This window comes from Neoarius graeffei, chromosome 25 (assembly GCF_027579695.1).
Source record: "Neoarius graeffei isolate fNeoGra1 chromosome 25, fNeoGra1.pri, whole genome shotgun sequence".
NCBI classification, from domain to species: domain Eukaryota; kingdom Metazoa; phylum Chordata; class Actinopteri; order Siluriformes; family Ariidae; genus Neoarius; species Neoarius graeffei.
In genome coordinates, this window is record NC_083593.1 from 19,126,202 (window position 1) to 19,149,687 (window position 23,486).

General features: G+C 43.0%; 2 protein-coding genes across 3 annotated transcripts in view; one reads left to right on the plus strand and one right to left on the minus strand.

Annotated features, from left to right (window-relative positions):
- Positions 1-23,486, minus strand: part of trim3b (tripartite motif containing 3b) — a 104,494-nt gene that overhangs the window by 3,356 nt on the left and 77,652 nt on the right. The window lies entirely within an intron of this gene.
- Positions 2,166-23,480, plus strand: trim47 (tripartite motif containing 47). 2 transcript variants are annotated; one of them, XM_060909431.1, is made up of 8 exons: positions 2,166-2,403; positions 6,484-6,701; positions 10,410-10,455; positions 11,272-11,367; positions 13,732-13,956; positions 14,030-14,076; positions 14,172-14,287; positions 21,197-23,480. In XM_060909431.1, the coding sequence occupies exons 1-8, from the start codon at positions 2,218-2,220 to the stop codon at positions 21,724-21,726; spliced, it is 1,464 nt and encodes a 487-aa protein (XP_060765414.1). In that variant the 5' UTR covers positions 2,166-2,217; the 3' UTR covers positions 21,727-23,480. The 2 variants fall into 2 exon arrangements, with proteins under 2 accessions (XP_060765414.1, XP_060765415.1); XM_060909432.1 differs by having other exon boundaries at positions 14,054-14,076.

Genomic DNA, 23,486 nt, shown 5'->3' on the forward strand with positions numbered 1-23,486 from the left:
AATATAGTTTTATTGAACAATAATAATAATAATAATAATAATAATAATAATAATAATAATAATCTGGGTGCGATTTGCTGGTGGGGATCATCCCCCCCTCTGGTTTTTATCTCTGCTGAAAAAAAAATCCTCGGGGACAACCTCGTCAATAAAACAAACAAACCAAAAAAAAAGTTGACATGACAGGCATGTTGTGACACAGTTTTCTCTGGTCTACATTGCACTCACTTTCAAAATGACCCGAAGTGGCAGCTTTGATGTTCACGAACATCCCCAGCAAATAGATACATTGTAGCAGGGGCGTGGGCAGAAATCTGTAATACTGTTGACTTCTATGAAATAGAGTGGACCCCATTGTAAGCGGGGGGTCTGGGGGTCCTCCCCCAGAAAAAATTGTATTTCTTAGATGAAATTTCCTGCATTCTAACCAATTTTAGGGTGAATATATTAGCAAATCCCATCTGATTCACAACCCTCTGATTAATGGCAAGATTAAGAATTGTGTCAAGTTTTAGCTCAGAGCAGGTCAGATCTTTTGTTTTGAAATACAGGACGATTCCGTATTGTAAGGGACAGTTGACAACCCTACCCTTTCACCCCCCTATTTTGCTTACTTTAAAAAAAAAAACAAAAAACAAACCTACATTATAGACAACGGGTCTTTATTCGCTATTGTTTTGTAACGGCATTATCATCATTGTCCACATCTGTTTCTTCTGATTTCGATCTTTTTGGCTTATTAAAGAAAGAGGACAGCGATGTCTGTTTAGACATTTTCTGTTTAAGTTAGCGCAGCTAAACTAGCATTCTAGGTCAGCGATGACTTCCGTTTTTTGGCATAGCAACGGATGTTTGCTTCTTGCCGCTTATCAAAAACGCGGGCATTAGCCAATCAAAATGATTATAGAGAAAAAAAAACACTGACAAAAATATAATTTCTGTAAATAGTTGTAACATTATACTTAATTCAAAGTGTTTTGTTTCGTGTTACATTATTGTTATCCTGCTGTTCATTGAATTTCACGTTAAAAACACCTCCTCTATGGTGGGCGAGCCAGCTGTCAATCAAGTTGGACACCTCCGATAGGATGGGCCAGCCGTCAATCATAGTGGCACCGGCCCACTGTTGCCCTTATGTGCCTACGCCACTGCATTGTAGATAATAACAATATCCAGTGTGAACGTGGATTTAGCGCCATGAACACATCCTTACTGATGAGCGCAACAGAATGACTGTATCCACACTGACAGCCTTCTTTTCCTCGCTGTCAATGGGCCAGACGTGCGTTCCTTCCCTGCTGAGAAATTCGCAGAAATGTGGATTAAAGAAGGGCGAAACGCGGCGGATAGCGCACCGACGGGAAAGCAGAAAAGGCCACATGAACTGCGCCATCAGAGCAAACTGTTCATTTAGTATTCATGTATTTTAGTGATTTTCGAGTCACTGTCCATTTAATCCGGAGGGAGAGAAACATCACAGCAACACGACAAGCAATGCGAACTTTGTTGTGTGTTCGTGTATTTAGTCAGAGAGATAGGAAGATGAATTTACTATCTCTGGTTTAGTGTTCGTTTTCATTTAGTGTTTGTGGCAGCGGGGGCGTGGTCAAGCATCGGTCTGTGACAGAAGGACGGCAGGACAGAACTGATTTCACACAACTCGCTTTTATTCAGCTTTTCAGCTTCTATCTGCAGTCGCGCACACATATCAGTCGTCTAGTTGTGGAGAGAGCTCCCGCTGCTCTCGCTCTGTCTCCTTAAATAGGGCGCGGTCACTGGGAAAACACACAAACACATGAATTAACGACAGGTGTAGTGATTCTGCCACTTACCTTCCCTGACTCCGCCCTCTTGTCACAGACCGATGCTTAACCACGCCCCCGCTGCCACAGTGTTATTCATTTGATATCATCGGATGTTATTGAGCTGTTAGCCTATTGTTACCTTAGTTTTGTGACGTTTCATGATTAAAAAAAACATCCCCCCTTCTGGTTTTTTGACAAATCGCACCCTAATAATAATAATAATAATAATTTCCAACCTGACTATATTGTTTTAGTTTGTCCTTTTCTGTGCACTACGTACGTCCTTTTCTGTGCACCACGTTGGTCCTTTTCTGTGCACTACGTCATCAGTTCGTGTGTACTGCCCTCGTGCGTGTGTGTATGCTCCGTTATCCTGTCGCACTCTACAGGAAGCTGCTTGTTTTGTGATGACATGGCTGCCGCTGCAGATAAAAAGGGGGAATTACAGAAGGAATTGATTTGTGCTATTTGTCTGGATTATTTTGACGATCCGGTTATTTTAAAATGCGGTCACAACTTTTGCCGGATGTGTATTTTAATGCACTGGGAGGAGAACGGAGGAGACGATATCGGGTACCAGTGTCCAGAGTGTCGGATGGTGGGTTTGTTTTCATGTCTTTTGCTCTGTAGCGGAAGTTCAGTTTGTTTTTACGCTAATTCTCCAAGTGGCTAAGTTCACTACGCTAACTGTAATGATAAACGAGCTTAAACTGTAACTTCAACCGTGTACTTTCCGAACAGTTCACCTCATTAACTGTCGTTTTTAGAGCTTTGTTACCCCTAAAGCTGTATTTCTGCCACATAAACAACAACAACAACAAATCGATAAATAGCTAGTACTTTAGCTAACAAACTGGCTAATTAAAGCACCTCACAGCTGTTGCTAACTGTATTAGGAATGTGATATTTTCACACAATAATAACTTGACCTAAAAGCATTTAGTATGTGATTCAGCACCTAAATATCTCGAATCTCACGAGAAAACAACCCAATTCAGTGTTATTTTAGCAACTTTTTTTTAAAAAAAATAAACATTGGCATAGAGCAGCTTTACAGCAACGGTTTCTCCTGAAGAAGCCAAAGATGGCAGCTGGTGAGGGAAAAAACTCCCTGAAACAACGTGAGGAAGAAATTTTGAGAAGATTCTACATGAAACCCATCCTCTTCTGGGTTAATCATAAATCAGTTTATTTTTTTATTTCTCTCCAACTGAATACAATAAAGACAAGCAGCAGTGAGTGTTCTGGAAGGGATGAGCATCAGCAAGTCTTCATGATTACAGCAGGTCAGAAGATTCACTTGGGTATAATAAGCTGGTTTTGGGAAGGACAAATCTATTTCGTTTCTATGCGAGGCCACTTACAGGAGCAGATAGTGAGTCATGAGGACAGGAGCTCCAAGAAGAAATAGGGATTAGAGCTGCATCAGGCCAGTCCAGAGGGCGAGAGGAGATGTGTCAGGATCAGGCATCGCTGTTTTGTCAAGCAAAAAAAGCATTCGCCTGTCAAATCCTGGAGATCGTGAGTTCTACTTGCGGTCGGGTCGTACCAAAGACCATCAAAAAAATGGCACTGCCATCTGGCAAGGCATGCTGTGATACAGATGTGAGTGGGGTCCTCAAACTCTCGTGGTTACCAGGGGGTTAGTCTTCCCACTGTAACCCTAGCTATATAATAGACGAGAGGCCAAGGGCTAACAAATCGGAGATCAGCGCCACACCCATGCGCCTTAAAGGGGAACTGAAGGCAAATTTTTTATTATCAAAATTCTATTTCTCTCATTTTATAAAATATAGGAATGCATTTGCAGTGTCACTGCTATAACAAGTTATGAGCGTTTGAAATATGCTATGTAATATCAGTCCACATGTCAAAGCAATGGCCGTAAACAAGATTCGCTGAGACCTGTGCGAGACTTCGTAGGACGGAAGTAAAACGTACAGCGGAAATCAAAGTGACCAACATCTGCCAATGTTGTCAAAAGACGCGCGCGCCCTCCTTCGAATGCTGATGTAATCAAGCCGGAAGTTTTCCCTGTGTCCGAAATCACTCCCTACTCACTATATAGGGCACTATATAGTAGGGACGCCATTTTGTAGTGCTGTCCGAAACCTAAAGGCCTCTGCATGCTCTTGCGACAAGGCTTTCGCAGATAGCTTTTCGCAGACAGTTGTAATTTATCGTTGAGCGGGGAGTAATAGGCGTGCGCGATGTTATTCACTGCCACAACGCAAGGGGGCGCAAAGTCACGAAATCGCTAGGAGTAGTTGGTGGGTGTGGTTAGTGGAGTGTTTATCCTCCGGTTACTTATAATGACTAGAACTGGAGTCGTATAGATGTACGTACTTCCTCGATCAACCGCTCTTCGTGCTGCTCCATCTTCGCTCGTGTTTTTAAAAATGCCGATCGTGAAAACAAAACAAACCGGGACAGTAGGGAAGCGGAAGTGCATGTACAGCGGATGTAGAGTGGACCAATCAGAGCCCTCTTGTCTGCGACGCTGTCTGCGAGGCTTCTGCGGTGGTCACAATCTTTGGGAGGTGCGCGCAGAGCGTCTGCAAAGGTGGGGGGGCTACGCAGACACTGTCTGCGACGCTATCTGCGAGGACTGGGTTGTCAGCATAAATTGGCCTTTAGTTAGGATTATGTGGGAAATGCGCTCAGTATAATATGTATTCATCACAAAAATACATGTATGTGTTTTTATTATTTTGAAAACCCACCAGCTGCCTGATCTGGCACGTTTTAATTGTGCGACAGCAGGGGGTTTTCTAGAAAAATTTAGTATGAGGGTGCTCACCATGGCGAGGGAGCGAAGCGACCGGGGGGGGGGATGGTGCCGGTTGTCCCCTCCGCCGTGCGAAGCCTTTGAAAAATTGAGGCTACAATGGGACATTCTGTGGCTATCTGACAGGGAAATTGTTAACATTGAAAAAGAAAAGTAATCATCTTCTGTCCTGGACAGTCTTTGGCTTTCTTCCGTTTCGTGCTGTGGGATGACATCTTTAAATGCCCAAGTGTCAACAAAAACAACTCGCGAACTACTTCTGTCAAAAACTCCCACGCCGGTGGGTGAAAGGTCATTCAGTCTCGAGAAATCTCGCTCTACAAGTCAGCTGACCTTGTATGTAACCCATGTCAAATCTCGCGAGAGCAGCCATGGCAAGTAAACAACGTGGCGCCTCAGTCTGGAAAACGCCAATTTGGATTGTTTTTGCACCGTCTGGCGGTGTATCTACTACTGTTGGAATATTTTTGGAGTAATTATAACGTATTTGATGATCAGACACATTGTCACGTGGTGTTGCTGGGATGTTTTCACGGAGAAAAGATTGTTTTGAGAAAGATTGCATGTTGTGCAGTAGCATATAAGTGCATGGCCTAAGTGTGACTTGGGGTTCAATCAGCATTTCGGTAAGAGGGCACAGCGCCCCTGTTCCCCGGTTTAGATGAAAGCCTGGACAGTAATGACGTAAATACCAGCACGATGGATGCGTCCTTATCCTGTCGTCTTTCCAACTCTTCTTTACTCCACGTTGGTTTGAAGTCGTATGGAATAATCTCCAGGTCACGTATGCGAAGGAGGCGGATGGATGTGCAGAAGTATACGGTTTAATAAAGTGCAGAATATATAAAACGTACATACGCAGGCAAACAATCCAAAACGGCAGGCTAGATCAAAAACGAGAATGCAGGCAAAAGGGTCGGTCGAGGTGCAAACAGTATATCAAAGGCTAAGCGAGGACAAGAACGAGAAACAGGAAATCAAGACAACGGGTAGAAAGGCTCGGTAATGCGTACATGTGTATCGTAATACTTCGTGATGCAAATGCATCAGCACAGTCCCTTAAATAGGCAAACACAGTTCCTTAATTGAGCTTAGGTGCACCTTATTCACGGCGTGCCTTCAGGTGCACGTGCCACAGCGTGCAGGACTGACACTCCATCACTGATGAAGCTGGCAAATCTCAAAATTAACCTAAATTGGAATGATACGGTAATCTGGCCGCTGTGTAAACAGTTTTCAAAATGGCGGCGCTGACAGTTCACCTTTGAAGTCTCGCGCAAGTCTCGTGAAGATCGCGTGGATAAGCGATGCCTGCCGTGGACCAGACAAACTACATTCGACATGGCTAAAAACCGAAAAGGCTGATAAGTGTAATATAATATACAAATACGAGTCACGATATAGGGTTAATAAAACCGAAAACGTAATTGAACAACACGTTAATTAAGAAATAAAGCAAGTTTAAAAATGATTTCAGTTCCCCTTTAAGGAACTGGGTAGTACTGGGACAGGAGAGTGCCTGGGAAGACCAGATCAGATCCTGATGCAGAAGGGACTAACCCCCCCCCCCCCCCCCCCCCCAAAAAAAAAAAAAACCTAACCATGCAACAGCCAAATATGGCTGGGAGCCAAGAGAGCAAAATCGGCTGTGGCTTCTGGGTAGGAGGGAAGGTATGCTCTCCCGCTCTCTCTCCCCTGTCAATCAGAGTGAGACTAGCCAATCATGGGCATCTCTGAGGTCATGAATGCAGAAGCGGACGGATAGGTGTAATTTTAAAAAGTATGCTAGATTTGACATCTTTCTGTCCGTAAATATCAAAATGCCTCAAGCAGAAGATATTAGAATTGTCCAGTCATGTATATAAAAAGCTATTAATGCTTGTTTCACAGGTGTTTGGCAAAATGAGCTTCACAAAGAATTATTTGGTGAAGAACCTGGTGGATAAACTGAGCGAGTTTGAGTGTCTGAAGACGTGCAGGCCTTCTGCACCGGCCAAACCAGCCAAAACGGATGGTAAATGTGAGCGACACCATGAGGAGCTAAAACTCTACTGCCACACAGACCGAAAGCCCATCTGTGTGGTGTGCAGAGAGTCGAGAGATCACAGGTAAGGAGCACGAAGATCTGGTTCTGGAAGGCCAGAGTGCAGCAGAATGTAATCATTTTCCTAATCGTATACCTGCTGAGCGTAGTAATGAGCTAAGGATACAGACGTGAAATTTATCTTTCCCTCCGCCGACTTTGTTGTAGCAGGTTATGTTTCACCTCCGTTTGTTTGCCTGTTCTCAGCACTTTGTTTACCTGACTTTTGCACTCGTCGTACGTCGCTCTGGATAAGAGTGTCTGCTAAGTGTCCTGTAAGGGTGTTCAACGTTTGAATATGTTAGAGAATAAAATGCGTTGCTTTTTGCTGTACTCAGTCTGGGAATCACCATCTGCTGTACATATTAGTTCATTCAGTGTTTATCACACAGATGTTACTTCAGCGCTGCTCCAAGCTAATTTGATTATTGCTCCAGGATATTTTTTCCCATTAAAATGAGGAGTGTTTTGTTTTTCCTAAAAATTCAAAGAAAAATTTTCATCGTTTCCAATTTGGCTGCAACATGAACGGAGGGAGGGAGGGAGAGAGAAAGGGAGAACAGTGATACTAGAAGCAGTGCAGTGTCTGGGATTCTGCGACGGCTCGCGATTTTCTTTACACAAGGTACGGCTTGTGCGCATCAAGTAAACGGGGAGTGGAGCCTGGTTAATATAATAAATTATCATACATACAGGCCACTTTTTCAAAGGAATAAAAACACATACTCTATTCCCTCGTGGCCGGTTTCATTCATTCGGGTTGAGGTTTGATAGCATGCAATATTGTTAGCGTATCACTTATCCTATGTCTATTACGTCACCCTACCCAATGGAGAATGAGCGTTGAATATGGTTTACGATACTGCATGGTCGTCAAGACATGACGTCACGCTTCAGAGATGTAGAACTTCCACGCTAGCGAGCGACTGTGACAGTTTGTAAACAAACATGGCCGCCAGGTTTGCTTTGTTAAAGTGCATATCCTGGACCAATTTTTTTTTTTTTTTTAATATGAAAGTATGTCCCGTTACACACTCATCCAGAAGGGTAATTTTGCACAAGGCCATCTGTCTACAGCAGAAAAAAATAAAATAACAAAACGCATCTGGAAAAATCCCAAGCGAGTCTGGAGCCAGATTCGTGACGTTACCTGCGGAAGCGCCAGCAGGCTGCGAGAGCTTTGCACGGTTTCAGTGCACAGCCTGTGTAGACCAAGCGCTCCCATTTCTCTCTCATTGTCCGGTCTTTTGGGAAACGATGAGTGCTAATCCCATCAAGATTGGTGTTGCTACACCCTCCTACGATACATCTGTTAACCATTTTAATAATTACGCGATAACGTTGAAGAAATTTGCAGAAAACCACCAGGTCGTTTCTTCATAAACAAACCAGCGCTGACGTAGGATTCAGAAGGAGGCGTCCCGCACGCGACGTCACGAAAATCAACGTTTGCTGGGAAATCCAAATGCCAAGTTTTTTTCAGAGGCGGACCAATTCGCCTCAAATGGCTAGATTTCAACTGAATTTTTCTGGTATTGCGCAAGGTAAAAAAAAAAATTGCACAAAATGTGACAGATATTTGACCAAAGTTTCATATAAAATAGGAGAATTACATTGATCTTGCGCCTGAATTTACCCGTGATATGCACTTTAAATACGAAAGCTTTTGGGAGAATTTTGAAAGAGAAAGGCCCAATCCCAATTCTAATTTCTACCCCTCCCCCTTCCCCTCCGCCTTCCCCTTGGCCCTTCCCCTTGAAACTGAGCTACAAGGGATAGGGCTTGAAATTCAACCCTTACGTACTGGGATAGCCCTTCAACGATCGCATACGTCATCGCGTACCTCCGTCAGCGTTTACGTTAGCAAAACGCGACCAAATGCGTCATTGGCTGCGACCAGCTGCTACAGTCAGAGCCAGAAATCTCTGCTGGCAGGGTGTGATTTGTTAACTAACACCACTGAATGGGATATCTTTGGTGCTTCGTGCACCACATCCGACAGAATGAGGTGTCAGAACACTCATGTAAACAATAAAAGCGAGAATAACAGAACAAAACGTACGCAGTAAAGCAACCGAAAACAATACTCACTCCCAAAGCTTTTTAGCAGCAGCTTGGATTTCAGAAATCGCTGCTCATTCTCAGCTCGAAAGCGAATCAAGCGGCGTGTTTCCTCTGGATAACAACTTAAAACACGTAAATAATGGAGAAAATACATTTATGACAATCTTTCGCCGCGGGAACCGCCATCTTTATGAAATCCGCATGAAATCTCGCTGAAATCCGCATGGCATTGTGGGAAATCACTCAAACCCCTTCGTTCGGAGTCAGCTCCAGGAAAATCTCCGTTTGGAGGGGTACAGAAGCCCTCCCCCTTCCCCTACCCCTCCGCGTTAACTGGGATTGGGATACCCCTACCCCTTCACGTGAACGCGCAAAATGGAGGGGAAGGGCCAAGGGGTTGGGCCAAGGGGTGAAATGGGATTCGGCCAATGAGATGTTCAATACCCGAAAAGAACGTGTATAATAATCATATTGGCTGGCTTTTTTCATGGTGTATCAGATATCAGCTACTCATCTTCCATTCATTCAATATCATGCTAGCTGAATGGAATATATCTGATAGACCATGAAAAGAAGCCAGCCAGCATTATTTAAATATGGAAATATCTCCTCTACTGAAGGTCAGATTATTATTATTATTATTATTTTTTTTTTTTGTGTAAATTTTACTATTATAAATGATAACATTAATTACCTCTGCCAACTTTGTTGGAGGAGGTTATGTTTTCACCTCCGTTTGTTATTTTATCTGTTCCCACCGTAACTGAAAAAGTAGTGACGGGATTTTGAGGGATGGTGGGCCATGAGCCACATGATTATATTTTGATGCAAATCTGAATACGTGGCTTGGCGGAGTTATGCGCTGTACCGAATGCCCTTCTAGTTAATAATTGGAGCCAGAGTACACCGCTACAATCGGACTACAGTTCCCCCGTTATTATGCTCTATGAAATAAAGCTCTTGTAGTAAAGCAAGGCATTCTCAAGCAGCAGAATGTGACCGATCGATCAAGCTAGTTTCCATCTACCGTATTTTCTGGACTATAAGCCGCTACTTTTTTCCTAGGTTTTGAACCATGCGGCTTATACAAAGGTGCGGCTATTCTGTGGATTTTTCTTCCACCGCTAGGGGCGCTCTAACCGGAAGTAGAATCAAAAATAAGAGAGACGAAAAATCAATGCAAAGAAGAATTAGCAGATCTTTAGCAGATAGAACACGCACGACAAATTACTAACTGGTAATTATTTTCAAATCCAGCGAAGATGATTAAAGTGACTTGTGGTTTCAAACACAGGAGAAATGAAGGTAAATAAATACCGGTTATTTTCTCTTGGTTCTGTTCCGTTTTAATCAGCAAAGTTGCTGCCGTGTTAAAAGGCACTGTTCGGAAAGAATCTGTTCAGGTACATACATGTACATTTACAGTACAAAATCGTTCTGTACATGCAGTAAATATCTAATTTTTCAACATAGATATCTGCGGCTTATAGCCCGGTGCGGCTTGTATATCTTTTTTTTAATTTTTTTTTTAAAAATAGAGCGGATGCGGCTTATATACAGGTGCGCTCTATAGTCCAGAGAATACGGTACATGTAAAATGCTATTCCGATAAAATTCCCACAGCTTTGGGTCATACACAATGCCTACTAATGTATTTAATGGCTTTCAGGCTCCATGATGTTGCTCCTGTTCCAGAGGTTGTTGAGGACATGAAGGTGAGCTGTAACACTCACCAGACATCGTGTGTCAGTTTTTAATACACTAATAAGAAGTAGTGATCATGGGCTGTGTCTGAAATCACTCGCTCATTCACTACTCACTATCTAGGGAATTGCTGTATAGTGAGCTCATTGGTAAAATGAAAAAACGCTTTCGGACACTACTCCGCCGCGCCATTATTTACGTCATTACTGTCGCACAATTAAATCGCGCCAGATCAGTCAGCTGGTGGGCTTTCAAAATAATAAATACATGCATGTATTTTTGTGATAAATCCATATTATAGCTACTGAGCGCATTTCCCACATTAATCAATACAAAGTACCTGCATCTTTCAGTTCTTTTAAATCAAGGCTGAATACTTTCTTCTTTGCTGCTGCCTTTTGATTAATTCCTCGCTCTGCACTCTTGTATTTTATGTCCTCTTCTGTTTTAGCTTTTTTTCTATTCTCTATTTTTAATTTTACTTGAATGTCCGTTTATAATGCGTTTCTTCCTCCGTCCATTCACCCCAACACACTTTTTTTTTTTTTTTCTTTCAGTGCGACTGCAGTGCGTGATGGTTTATATTGCTTGGTTAGTGACCATCGGTTGTGCACTACTCTTCACAGTGTATTGTGGGAGACAATGAGCCCACTATATAGGGTGTAATAATTCTCACTATACATTGACAGCACTACAAAATGGTGAACTCACTATACAGTGAGTGATTTCGGACACAGGGATGGTCGTACTTCTGAGTGGTCTATAATACCGGGACATTTCCGTGAGGATCTGGTAATGTTGCTGAACTTCCTTTCTTTAATACTCAGGGAGGCCTAAAGCTGAGGCTCATCAAACTGAACTGGCAGAAGTCCATGTGTGCCCGAGTCAAAGCCACAGATGAGCAAGCCAAAGCAGACGTCAAAGTATGATAAGTTTGATCTTTCTTTTCGTTGACTTCAATGGGCATGTGAATAAGCAATATGTACTGTGCAACCAAAATGAAATAACTCCATTATGGTACAATTTAAGTGTATCGTTTTTACAAGGTTTGCAAATGCATGTACACTTCTTTTTTTTTTTTAATCAGGAAATTGTAGATTTCCAATATATGTTGATTTTATACAAGTTATCAAACAGCAGACTGTTGTAATATTTTATTGCAGATCAGCCACTACTTGCGTTTCAAGGCCTCTGCATGCTCTTGCGACAAGGCTTTTGCAGATAGCTTTTCGCAGACAGTTGTAATTTATCGTTGAGCGGGGAGTAATAGGCGTGCGCGATGTTATTCACCGCCACAACGCAAGGGGGCGCGAAGTCGCGAAATCGCTAGGAGTAGTTGGTGGGTGTGGTTAGTGGTGTGTTTATCCTCCGGTTACTTATAATGACTAGAACTGGAGTCGTATAGATGTACGTACTTCCTCGATCAACCGCTCTTCGTGCTGCTCCATCTTCGCTCGTGTTTTTAAAAATGGCGGTCGTGAAAACAAAACAAACCGGGAAAGTAGGGAAGCGGAAGTGCGTGTACAGCGGATGTAGAGTGGACCAATCAGAGCCCTCTTGTCTGCGATGCTGTCTGCGAGGCTTCTGCGGTGGTCACAATTTTTGGGAGGTGCGCGCAGAGCGTCTGCGAAGGTGGGGGGGGCTACGCAGACGCTATCTGCGATGCCGTCTGCGAGGACTGGGTTGTCAGCATAAATTGGCCTTAACTCCCCAAGCGCTCTGGACAGTTTGGGGAACTTTTTGCAAGCAGTTGTTTTTACAGCTATGCAGATTGGGGTCTTGCTTGCATTAATTTTGATTATTTGGAAGAACATACAGCAGAAGCAACTGTTTTTACACAGAACAGTATTCAGCAGCATGTTGGCTCCTGAGTCCGCGCTAAATGGCTGCGTAAAATTTAATCCAGCTCAACTTTTTTTCACCACCTCCTGAGTTAGGGTCCCATTACATGCCATCCCACAATCCCTTGGACTCTTCCTAATGCTTGCTGTCTTACCAAATACGGTAACTGGACTGAAAGAGTCTTGGGAGGGAGGTGACCAGGAACCCAATGGCCATGAGCTTCAATGCAATTCATTTCAGTTTTTTTTTTTTTTTTATCCCCCCGCTGGCCGAAAGGCCTCAAGAGGGATTATGTCGTGGCGATTTCCGTCCATCCTGGGAAAGGGTGCTCACCTTCTGAAATCAACTCCTCTCTCAATTTTTGGAGGAATTTCATGAAACTTGGTCGGATTCTTTGTTATGACGGTAATACGCGTATTGCGATTTTAATTTTTTTTTGTGTGTGTGAAAATTTTACCAGAGTTTTGACCCTTGATTAAATAACTTTGACAATTTCATGAGGGTGTACGTTCTTCTGAAATCAACTGCTCTCACAATTTGTGGAGGAATTTCACCAAACTTTGCAAAAGGCTTTGTTATATGACAGTTATATACACATTGAAATTTCGTTTAGTTTGGGCAAATTTTCCCAGAGTTCTGCCCTTGATTATTAACAAACTTGTACTTTGGCAATTTCATCAAGGTGTGCTTGCTTTCTGAAATCAACTTCCCTTGCGATTTTTATCCCCCACTGGCTGAAAGGCCCGAAGGGGAATTATGTCGCGGCGATGTCTGTCCGTCCGGGGAAGGGTACTCACCTTCTGAAATCAACTCCTTTCACAATTTTTGGAGGAATTCCACGAAAGTTGACAGGATTCTTTATGTCGGTAATACACATATTGCAATTTTGTTCAATTCAGTTGCGTTTTACCAGAATTATGGCAGAGTTGCCAGCGGGGGATATTGTGCTCTCAGAGCACTCTTGGTTGTATAGTACTTTTAACAGTGGACATTGTCTCAAGCTTCAGAAGGCCTCTGGAGAGAACCAGAAGAACAGCAGAAATCCTCAGTCAGGCCTTTATGATAGCGTGGCTAGACTAAAGCCACCCCTGAGTAAATGGTATATGGGAGGCATGTAATGGATTCTGAGAGCATGAAGAAAAAGATTCTGTGGTCTGATGAGAAAAAAATTAGAAATGTATGGCCTTGCGAAAGCCAGGTCCTGCTCATCAGTTGGCTAATGCTATCCTGACAGTGAAGCGTGGTGGTGGCGGCAGCATCACGCCATATGGGCTGCTTCTCAGCAGCAGGGATAGACAGCCAAAGCAGTTAATTTTAATCCTTGCTTTCCGAACCCACTGGATATCATCCTGCACTACATTAAAGAGATAATTTGGATGTCAGACTTACTGTCGCACCATAATCCAAGCCAAATCAGCAGATGCACTCTGTTCCCATGCTCACAGCTAAAGAAGCAGGCTCTGAAGGAAAAGATCGAGGACGATGTTGGAGCACTGGTGCAGTTCCTGCTGGATGAGAAGGACAGACTGTTGGAGAGGCTGGAGGCCGAGGAGGCAGCTACTATAGCACTGATCGATGAGAATCTTAAGCTGGTGGAAAGTGAGGCAGCTAAAGTGGACAAGGCCATTGCTGAAATTCAGAACCAGCTCAGCGAGGTCGCAAACTTCGAGGTATGTCTCACTTCCCTTGGTTTTATATGTACACACGCATGATGTAGGTTTTTTTTTAATCCCTTATGTTCAGTTATCTTATGGATATCTCTTTCAGAGTATCAGCAAAGCATATTCAAGGTATGTTGAATTATATTTAGAATTTAATTTATTTATTATAAACAGTCTTGCCCAGGAATGTACTGGGTGCGTAAATGCTGTTGTCTTGATTTTAGCCCAAGTCACGTTTACCTGACGGTACAAGCGGTGAACTGTCCACCTGATTTCACCGAGTTCACTGGACCCTTTCAGCTCATCTTATGGAAGAAGATGATGCATGTGCTGCATACGAGTAAGTAAAGAGCGCTGGCCGCAAGTGAGTGCCTGCATCCCAGTATTGGTTTAATAAATTACTTCAGAACCACACACACACACGCGCCTATTCAGATTTATTATAAAAACTGTCCAGCAAAGGCACTTTACGCTGTGTGCTTTTCGCGGTAGATCATAAAAATGCACACACTGCCAGAGATACAGAACAACCTGCAACTAGATAGAACTCGACGCCAATAGCATCGATGGGGAGGCCTCTGCCCGGTAGACTACACGCCTTATTAAGTTGTGATTTGGGGATGGACATTTGACCTCACAGTAATCTTGACCTGGTGAAATTCCTTTCATTCGCCTTGGAGATATTGTGTTCACAAGGTTTTCGGACAGACACTTGACCTCACAATGACCTTGACCTTAGACCTTTTGATCTCAAAATCTGATCAGTTCATGTTTGTCCCAAAGCGCACAAATGGTGAAAGTTTGGTGAAATTCCTTTCATTAGCCTTTGAGAGATCGCGTTCACAAGGTTTCGGGACGGATGGACAACCCGAAAACATAACGCCTCCTGCACCTTAAGGTGGCGGAGGCATAAAAAGATTAAACTGGTCACTGGCGATTTTCGATTTCATTCAGAAATGTTCACTGTACTAGATTTAGCCTCTCAGGCCTGTAACTGTAAAATAACGTAGCTTATGAGGTTGAGCGTTACATGCTCCGATAGAACGGACAAAAATGCACCCCTTCGTTGAGGCATCCGTTTGTTCTTGTTTTTTTTTCTTCCCCCACGTCAGACGTGCCGAGGTGGGAAATTACATTATTACAACTTGCAAATTACCACTTAGACAGCACCACGAACGCAGCACTACTCTCATCTCTCTACTCCTGAGGGGAAAAAAAAAAAAAACAGCTCGTATGTTCTTTCTCCAAGCCCTGCATCTGTGTAGGAGAATAATCAGGGACGGGTGGAATAATACTGTAGTGGGTTTGAGGTAAAATGTAAAGTCAAACACGTTCTGTCTGAGAAACATGCGGTCTTCTGGAACATGCTGTATAACGGATAAAACCCCAGAGTGAACGAAATAATATTTCAGTTTATATCACAGCATGGATGAATTCTCGAATCAGAATGCGTGTAGTGTGGTGTTTGTGTGGGTTTTTTTTTTATTTTAAATATTTATTAAATATTCCCCCTTGACAGTTCTCCCAATCACACAGCACTAACCAACGAGTTAAGGTGAAAGCTACCCCCACACATAAGAGCTCATAGGTGGTGTTTACATTAGACCGTATCAGCGGATCATCAGATTAACGTTTTTAAAACGATTCGCGTGCACACAGCAACGCCAATACAAGGATACGCTCGGCTCCGCAGGCATCCTGCGCTCCAAATCACTCCGCCCTGAACAGCGAGTGCCCTCTGGAGGGTGCGCACTCCGGCCCTGCGCAGCTCACAGAGCGCGCGAGTGAAGCGCACGAGCAGTGATTCGAGACAAATAGCAGGAAGTGAAAGTCCGCGCCGTTTTTCAGCAGTCGCGTCACATGACCAACGTGGCATGACCAACGCCAGCAAATCAGGAAGGTGGATGTCACAGTGACGTTGTCCAATGACGACGTCAGCTAGAGCTCAGCACAGCGTATCCTCGTTCCTCAATGTTTACACAGCACTGGATCAGATACGTAATGGATTGAATACGTGGGCCCTGGCGGATTCAAGTTGTTCCGCCTGTGGAGTCGTTTCCCGGCGTTTTAATGTGAACGGACAGTGCATCCGCGACGAAAACGAGACGGATACGGTCTAATGTAAACACCACCATAGACACTGATGGTTGTCTCCTGTCGCTGTAATTGACTGGGGAGAGTGAGTATGCTGCCACTCCACCCTCCCTGAGAGCGTAGGCCAGTTTTGCTGGCTTGAGCTTCTGGCCATGGATGGCTGTGGCATCACTGGGACTTGAACAAGTGATGGGATATCGGTCTATATAATAATAACAATGATCATTATTTATATACAATATACATATAGGTTTATAGTCATTTGCCAGTTCTAATGCATGTCATTCCTATACTAACAGCCAGGCTTGTAGTACCCAAGTCCGACTCGTGACTCGACTTGAGCACTGATGACCCGGACTCGTGCATTAACTGCATTCGGACTCATAAATTGGAGACGAGGACTCTGATTTTTTCTTTTTTTTTTTTTTTGTAACATGCCATAATAATTTGGCATAAGATATTTAGAGCTACATTAATTTTCATACTAATTTCGTGCAAGAGTGTCACACCTGCAGATAGACTCTCGGGCGCGCTCCGGACTCTCTCGCGCGCCATAAACGACTCGCACCTGCACAGGATTAAGGTGCAATCAGTGCGCCGATATAAAAACTGCGAAAACACACTTATTTTGCGAAGTATTGAGTTGTGTTGCTGACACATTACCGAGCCTTGTTTGATTTCCTGTTTCTCGTCTTTGATTCTGCCGAGTCTACGATAGCCTGTTTGTGCCTCGCTTGACCTGTTGCCTGTTTCACTGTTTTATGATTTTGCCCGCCGTTCTGGATTGTTTACCGTCTTCACTCGTATTAATAAACACACCTTCTGCACTTCCATCCATCTCCCAACCATCTCTGAAAGAATACTTCGCACTCCCTGATAAAGGAGAAGCACATTCACCTGTTCATACGTCACGTTCAGGAAGAAACTAATGGTGCTAAACCGCCACCGTCAAATAGTGCGGTTGGAGTCTTGGACTCCGACTTGACTCGGATCAATAGTGGACTCGACTTGAAATTTTCTTTAATGACTTGACTTGGACTTGAACACTAGGGACTTGAGACTGGACTCTGACTCGAGGTTTAGTGACTCGACTGCACTGCTAACAGCCCAGTATACTTTTATAGCAGAGGCTCCATCATAATCTAGCGGTTAGAATGTTAAGCATCGACACACTGGCTTTTGCTTTTTCTATTCCCCTTATGTAACTTGCAGTATTTCTATTGTTGTTCTCTTAGGCACTGTTTTTAGGCATTTATTTCTTGCACAGTTCTTATGTACTTTTTCCCCCCTCCCCTCCAGCTTGTATTGTTGTATTTTAACTTGTACTGTATTGTTATGGAGCGACTTCTGGTACAAGGATTTCCCTCAGGATTAATAAAGTTTTTTTTATCTTAATTGTATTTTTTTTTTTCTTTTAAAGAGCTGTTTAAGGGGCGTCGTGGCTCAGGTGGATGGGGCGCCGTGCCATGGGTCCGGGGACCCGGGTTCGGCTCCGGCCCGGGGTCATTTCCCGGTCCCTCCCCATCTCTCTCTCCCGCTCATTTCCTGTCTCTGCACTGTCCTAGCCAATAAAGGTGCAAAAAGCCCAAAAAAATATCTTTAAAAAAAAAAAAAGAGCTGTTTAACATCACAAACAAAACATACAACATATAATTGATATGGTGAAGTTTTCTTTTTGGAAAAGTTGATGTAAGTCTTTTGGAAGAAATCTGTTTCAGTGCTTTGTAAGACTTAAGTTTCCTAGTGGGGAAGAATCCTCAGGAGAGACATGATTGCACTTTACAGTTTTTCAGTCACATGACCAGGTGCATTTTGGCCTTATAAACAAAAAGAAAAGGGAGGCTGGTGAGGAACTGTAACATAATCAGTAACCGTACCTAACTTGTCTTACAGACAATTCATACCATTTAATTATAAACGGTTACCAAGTGTGACGTTTTGCTTATTCCTAAATTACAAACTGAGTAACTCACATTGAGCCTTGCTGATATTTGAACAGTATCGCACAAGAGGGAGTGCTGTTGTATTGAATATCTGTGATTTGGTCGTATCTACTCAGCCTATAGCCTCATGCCGTAGCTAATTACAGCCGCACTGGAGTGAGTGACATTATGGACACAATAGGGACAAATTTTTCCATTTAGTTTTGCTCCGTGAGATCCGAAAGAAGCCACACTCACTTTATAGCACGTCAGGTACCTGGCTCGTTAGCTCTCACTGATTTTGTACATTCCTGTCAAAGTGCCTTGACGTCCTTTCTTCCTTTTCATCTGATGAGCATTCATATTTTTAGGAAAAAGTTCTATTCCTGAAAATGAAAATTATCATTTGCCATATCCACTGATGTTGCCAACACTACCATGGTAACTGGGTAGAAATAGGACTGTGTGTTTTACATGACAAGCGGAGTGATGCACAGAGTAAAACAGCCCAGTGCTGCCGTTATTGGAAAATATAAACACTCTTGGAGCGCTGCTCATCCAGTCAAATTAGCCAAGGCCTCAAAAGTAGCCAGTCGACGGCAGCAGCAAAACGCAGTCTGTTTTTCACTGAGTAACAAAAAATGTTTGTTACGTATCTGTACAAAACTGAGCAGTGTGCGATGTGAAACTAAGTTTTATTCAACTAAATAATGGCCAAACACTAAACGTCCGTAGGAACCCGAGGCAGCCATTATGCTGCCGTGTGCTGTAACTAAGCTGTAATCTGATTGGCTGACAAGGTGTTGACAATGTTTCATGTGCTGCGATTGAGCCGCGCTACCACATGGGTAGAAACGGCCACTAAGAAGTTAGATAGCTGGTTTTCAAAAAGGCCTCGAACCACGGGCAAGCCTGTAATTTTAGCCATCACTATGATTACCGAGTGAAATACGTCTGTGTACGGCTCCATGGATAAATGCTGGTCGGCTAAATATTACATTATAAATAATCGATCGCTATCCCGTTATTGTATACGGCCTGTTTTTTGGGTCAAACTCGGCACGCTTGGCGCATTGACATTGTTTACATTTTGACTTGCGACGGAATGCAGCGCATCGTCATAGGGGAGTCACATATCGAGACTTGACATCTGTCATGCAGTTAATGTTAACAGTAATCGTTAAAATTATAAATATATACACGAGTTTATACGCATTTGTTTTTGTACAGTTGCTGTTGCAAGAACTGTCACTCGTTGTCAGGTGAATATAGATTCATGAGCTCTAAATAATGTTATTTACCAGCTGGGAGGTTCGTATCGTGAAATACCGTGACCGAGGTCTTGAAAGAATTTTTTTTTCTTTACCAAATTCTAACAGAAAACGAGAGCGCCCGAAAGGGGAAACCGAGCCGAGCCGCAATTTTGAATCCTCATTCATGGCTGTAATGCAAATGGCTTCCTCCTCGGTATACAAGTGCACTTCCATGGCAGGGGAAAAACTACATTTTGCCGCCTATGTAGTCCCCTATTTATACAAAACTGAGTCATTCAGGATTCAGCCATGTTTTTGCTCGGCGTTAGCAAATTACAGGTTTTTAGCTTTCTCCTGAAATGTTTTCATTTATTTCTTCTTCCTCAGGGTAGTAAAACTCGCTTTCGCTGTGAACACTGTCGTTATTGCTATCCATGCTGTAAAATTAATGCTATTCTCCTGAGAAATGCGAAAATAAATGTTGACAAAAATTGCTACTATGTTTGTTGTTGTGAACGAGCAAGTCGCCAGGGGTCCGTAACCGGGGTCCGTACTGTAGGATACAGACCCGCTCGCCAGCCAATCAGAACGCAGGATTTGATGGAAACCACACCGCGAAAAAAAGGAGAGATCACATGCTTTATTTATATCCCTAATTTGAATTCATCTGAAGTGAACAGACTTGTGCAAAAGGCAGCAGAGTGGTTCCTTTCAAACAAAAGGAGGATAAAGGGGAAGATCGAACATGTAAACAACCTGAATCAAGTTCAGTACCTGATATCACTACAGACACGCTTATAGAAGCTTTAGGATTCGATCAATACTCCGACTGTTCAGAAATTGAATAATGAATCGAAAATAATGTTTTGTATAGTCAAATTTCTATATATTTGATGTTTACAAAATCAAGTTATTGTAAAGGCCTCTGCATGCTCTTGCGACAAGGCTTTCGCAGATAGCTTTTCGCAGACAGTTGTAATTTATCGTTGAGCGGGGAGTAATAGGCGTGCGCGATGTTATTCACCGCCACAACGCAAGGGGGCGCGAAGTCGCGAAATCGCTAGGAGTAGTCGGTGGGTGTGGTTAGTGGAGTGTTTATCCTCTGGTTACTTATAATGACTAGAACTGGAGTCGTATAGATGTCTGTACTTCCTCACTTCCTCGATCAACTGCTCTTTGTGCTGCTCCATCTTCGCTCGTGTTTTTAAAAATGGCAGTCGTGAAAACAAACCAAACCGGGAAAGTAGGGAAGCGGAAGTGCGTGTACAGCGGATGTAGAGTGGACCAATCAGAGCCCTCTTGTCTGCGACGCTGTCTTCTGCGGTGGTCACAATTTTTGGGAGGTGCGCGCAGAGCGTCTGCGAAGGTGGGGGGGGCTACGCAGACGCCATCTGCGACGCCATCTGCGAGGCCATCTGCGAGGACTGGGTTGTCAGCATAAATTGGCCTTAACTGTTACTTGATTTTGTAAACATCAAAAATATCTAAAAGTTTTGTATTGTCGAATTTCTCTTCGATTCATTACTATCTGGCAGTTCTATTAAAATGTTTAGCATTGATTCCCGTCACTTCAGACTCCATTTTGCTGTTTACAATAAATTTGAAATTCCTCCCCAAATCCAGCCTTGAAACTGTCTCAGATAAACCCAGTTTTCTCGCCCTGTGGTTCACGGTGAAGGGCTTCAGCCTTTTCAATTCCGCCTCGTACCCTTTGATTCCGCTCAACTTTAAGACCGCTGAATTGTGCACTGGAACTAACCATTGTATAAATGAAAATGATCCACTTCACACTATGTTGTATAACAGCATGGCTCTACATAATAAATAATCAAAAATACTCCGATCATCCCCCAAAAAATTTGAATTATAATATCAAGTCTCGCACCGTTGTTGGCTGGCTTCCCCCTGTTTAAAGAGGTCTGTTCTGTCATATAAATAGAAAGGTGAGTTAATGTACATCATCCATCCTCTGCCCTTCAGTGCCGCAGAACCTGACGCTGGATCTGGACACAGCGCACCCGTCTCTAGCCATCAGCGACTTCGACACAAAGGTGGAGGAAGGCCGGGCACGCTCGCACGAACCTGACCTGCCACGCCGCTTCACGCGCTTCTTTGGCGTGTTGGCTACTGCTCAGTACTCCAACGGCCAGCACTACTGGGAGGTAGACGTGAGGGACAAAGGAGTGTGGTATCTGGGTGTGACGACAGCACGCAGCAACCGAAAGGGCTTCGTTAGCCTGTCTCCGTCAGCTGGTTATTGGAGCCTGAGCCTCCACGACCGCCTCTACGCCAACGAAGAGGACGCACGCGTGCCTGTGGCCGATTACTGGAGCTCTCCACGTGTCGGTGTCTTCCTTGACTACGAGCGTGGCCACGTGGCTTTTTACGACGCCGTCACCATGAAGCGTGTCTACAGCTTTGCAGCGTACTTTGACGAGCCCGTCTCGCCCTTCTTCAGCCCTGGCAAGAACGACCCAGGCAGCCGCCTGCAGATCTGCCACTATTACTAAGGAGAGACGGTTGGCGCATTTTGAAAAGGAGAAGTCCACTGCAGGGGAAGCTGCCAGCAGACATCCCCTTACTACTGATAAGGCCGTGAGGGGGGAAAATGAGCTTGGCGCTTTGTTTTGTGAGAATGAAGCTCCTGTAATAGAAAACTTTCACTGAGAGGAAAACAAAGAAAACAGCATCCATTGTATCTGCAATCAGAAGTTCTCGTTCCTAGGCGTTCTTCTATCAGGAGGTCAGACTCGGGGCTTCATCACGATCCGTTCATGTGAATTAGGGCAAGTAAAACTTCACTACAAGCGTGTTGTTCTTCCCGTTGGATTACGATGTAGCCCGGTTGACATTCAGGTCACGATGCGCTGCAGGTTTTAAGCAAATATTAACTTGAGCTGCTTTTAACATCTCATCTCACCTCTGTGTGCTGTTCATTTGTTTACGGAGTTAAGTGTTCAAATCTACCTTGTTTAATCCGAAATAAAAATGAATGACACTGTAAATTTTTTTTTTTTTAAGATACATTTTTACTGTGCATGTGCTGTACAAACCCGAGCAGCTCATCAAGCAAAATGGCCACTTCGAAGCAGATATATAATATGGAAATCCTTATTTCTGTCCCAGCTGAGAGTTGGGTTTGTTTTTTCCTGCAGTAGGGTCTTATTAGTCGCTTCATGTCTGAATATTTCAACCCCATCAGGCCTATATTTAAAAAAAAAAAAAAGAGTAGATGAAAAAGATCCTGTTAACCAGGTTTCACATCCAGGTCAGCTTCAGCTAGGTTTATTATTACATTAGTACAAATCTTATCTTCCTGTTTTCCATTCTTAATCATTACAATACGAAATGATCCACAAAATGTGGCTATTCGAATAGGTGGTTTAAAATGCCCAGCCTTAGTTTTACTACAGAAGTGTTGGATTATTTATTCATTCTCGCATTAAAAGACTTGAAACAGCAGTCTGATCCGTTTTTTTTTTTTGTACGTTTTCTAATTTTTCTTTTGAATCTTTTTTGTGAATGTATTTCAGGCTCAGCAGCCTAGCAAGTGTAAATAAGTGTTTATTAATAGCTATTACATTTTAAAAACTGTTTTTGTCTAACTGCTTGTTCGTCTGGATGTTTCCCTTCTGTTACGTATATGTAATAAATGTGTAATTATCCATTTTTTTCCAACCTTGACGTTAACATGTTTTGGTTTGTTACTGTAGCACTTGTTGCAGATCACAGTATTTCTTTTCTGTAACGTAACACGAGAGTACAGGGAAATGAGGAGGTTCTCTCTCTCTCGTGTGTGTTTAAGTGGTGCGGGTTTTTTTTTTTAACTGTACAAAAATATCCACAGATCCCCTCAGTTATTTTATAAACATAATCCAATTATTTAAATATTAGGCTTTATTAAAAATTAATATTTTAGCTATTTATTGAAGCTGTAGAATAATTAAATTGGCAGTAGCTTTACATGGATGCTTGTTTATAAATAACAGACTATTTTTTTTTTTGTGTAAGTGAGCTTTGGATTAATAAGTTTACTTCACAGACCAGTGAAACAAGCAAATAATTATCAATAAATCATGATTTTGATAAGGTGGGTTGTGATTTTCACCACTGTAACAAAATAAACAGCATCATTCACGGACCATAGTCTTCTCAGACTAAAGCTTGATTGGTTTAAAAGTTTTTGTCGAATAAATGTGTGCGAGAGCTGTTCTGAGCCACAGAGAGACAAGTAGCTTTATATTTACAATTATACACGAGTAAAGAAAGA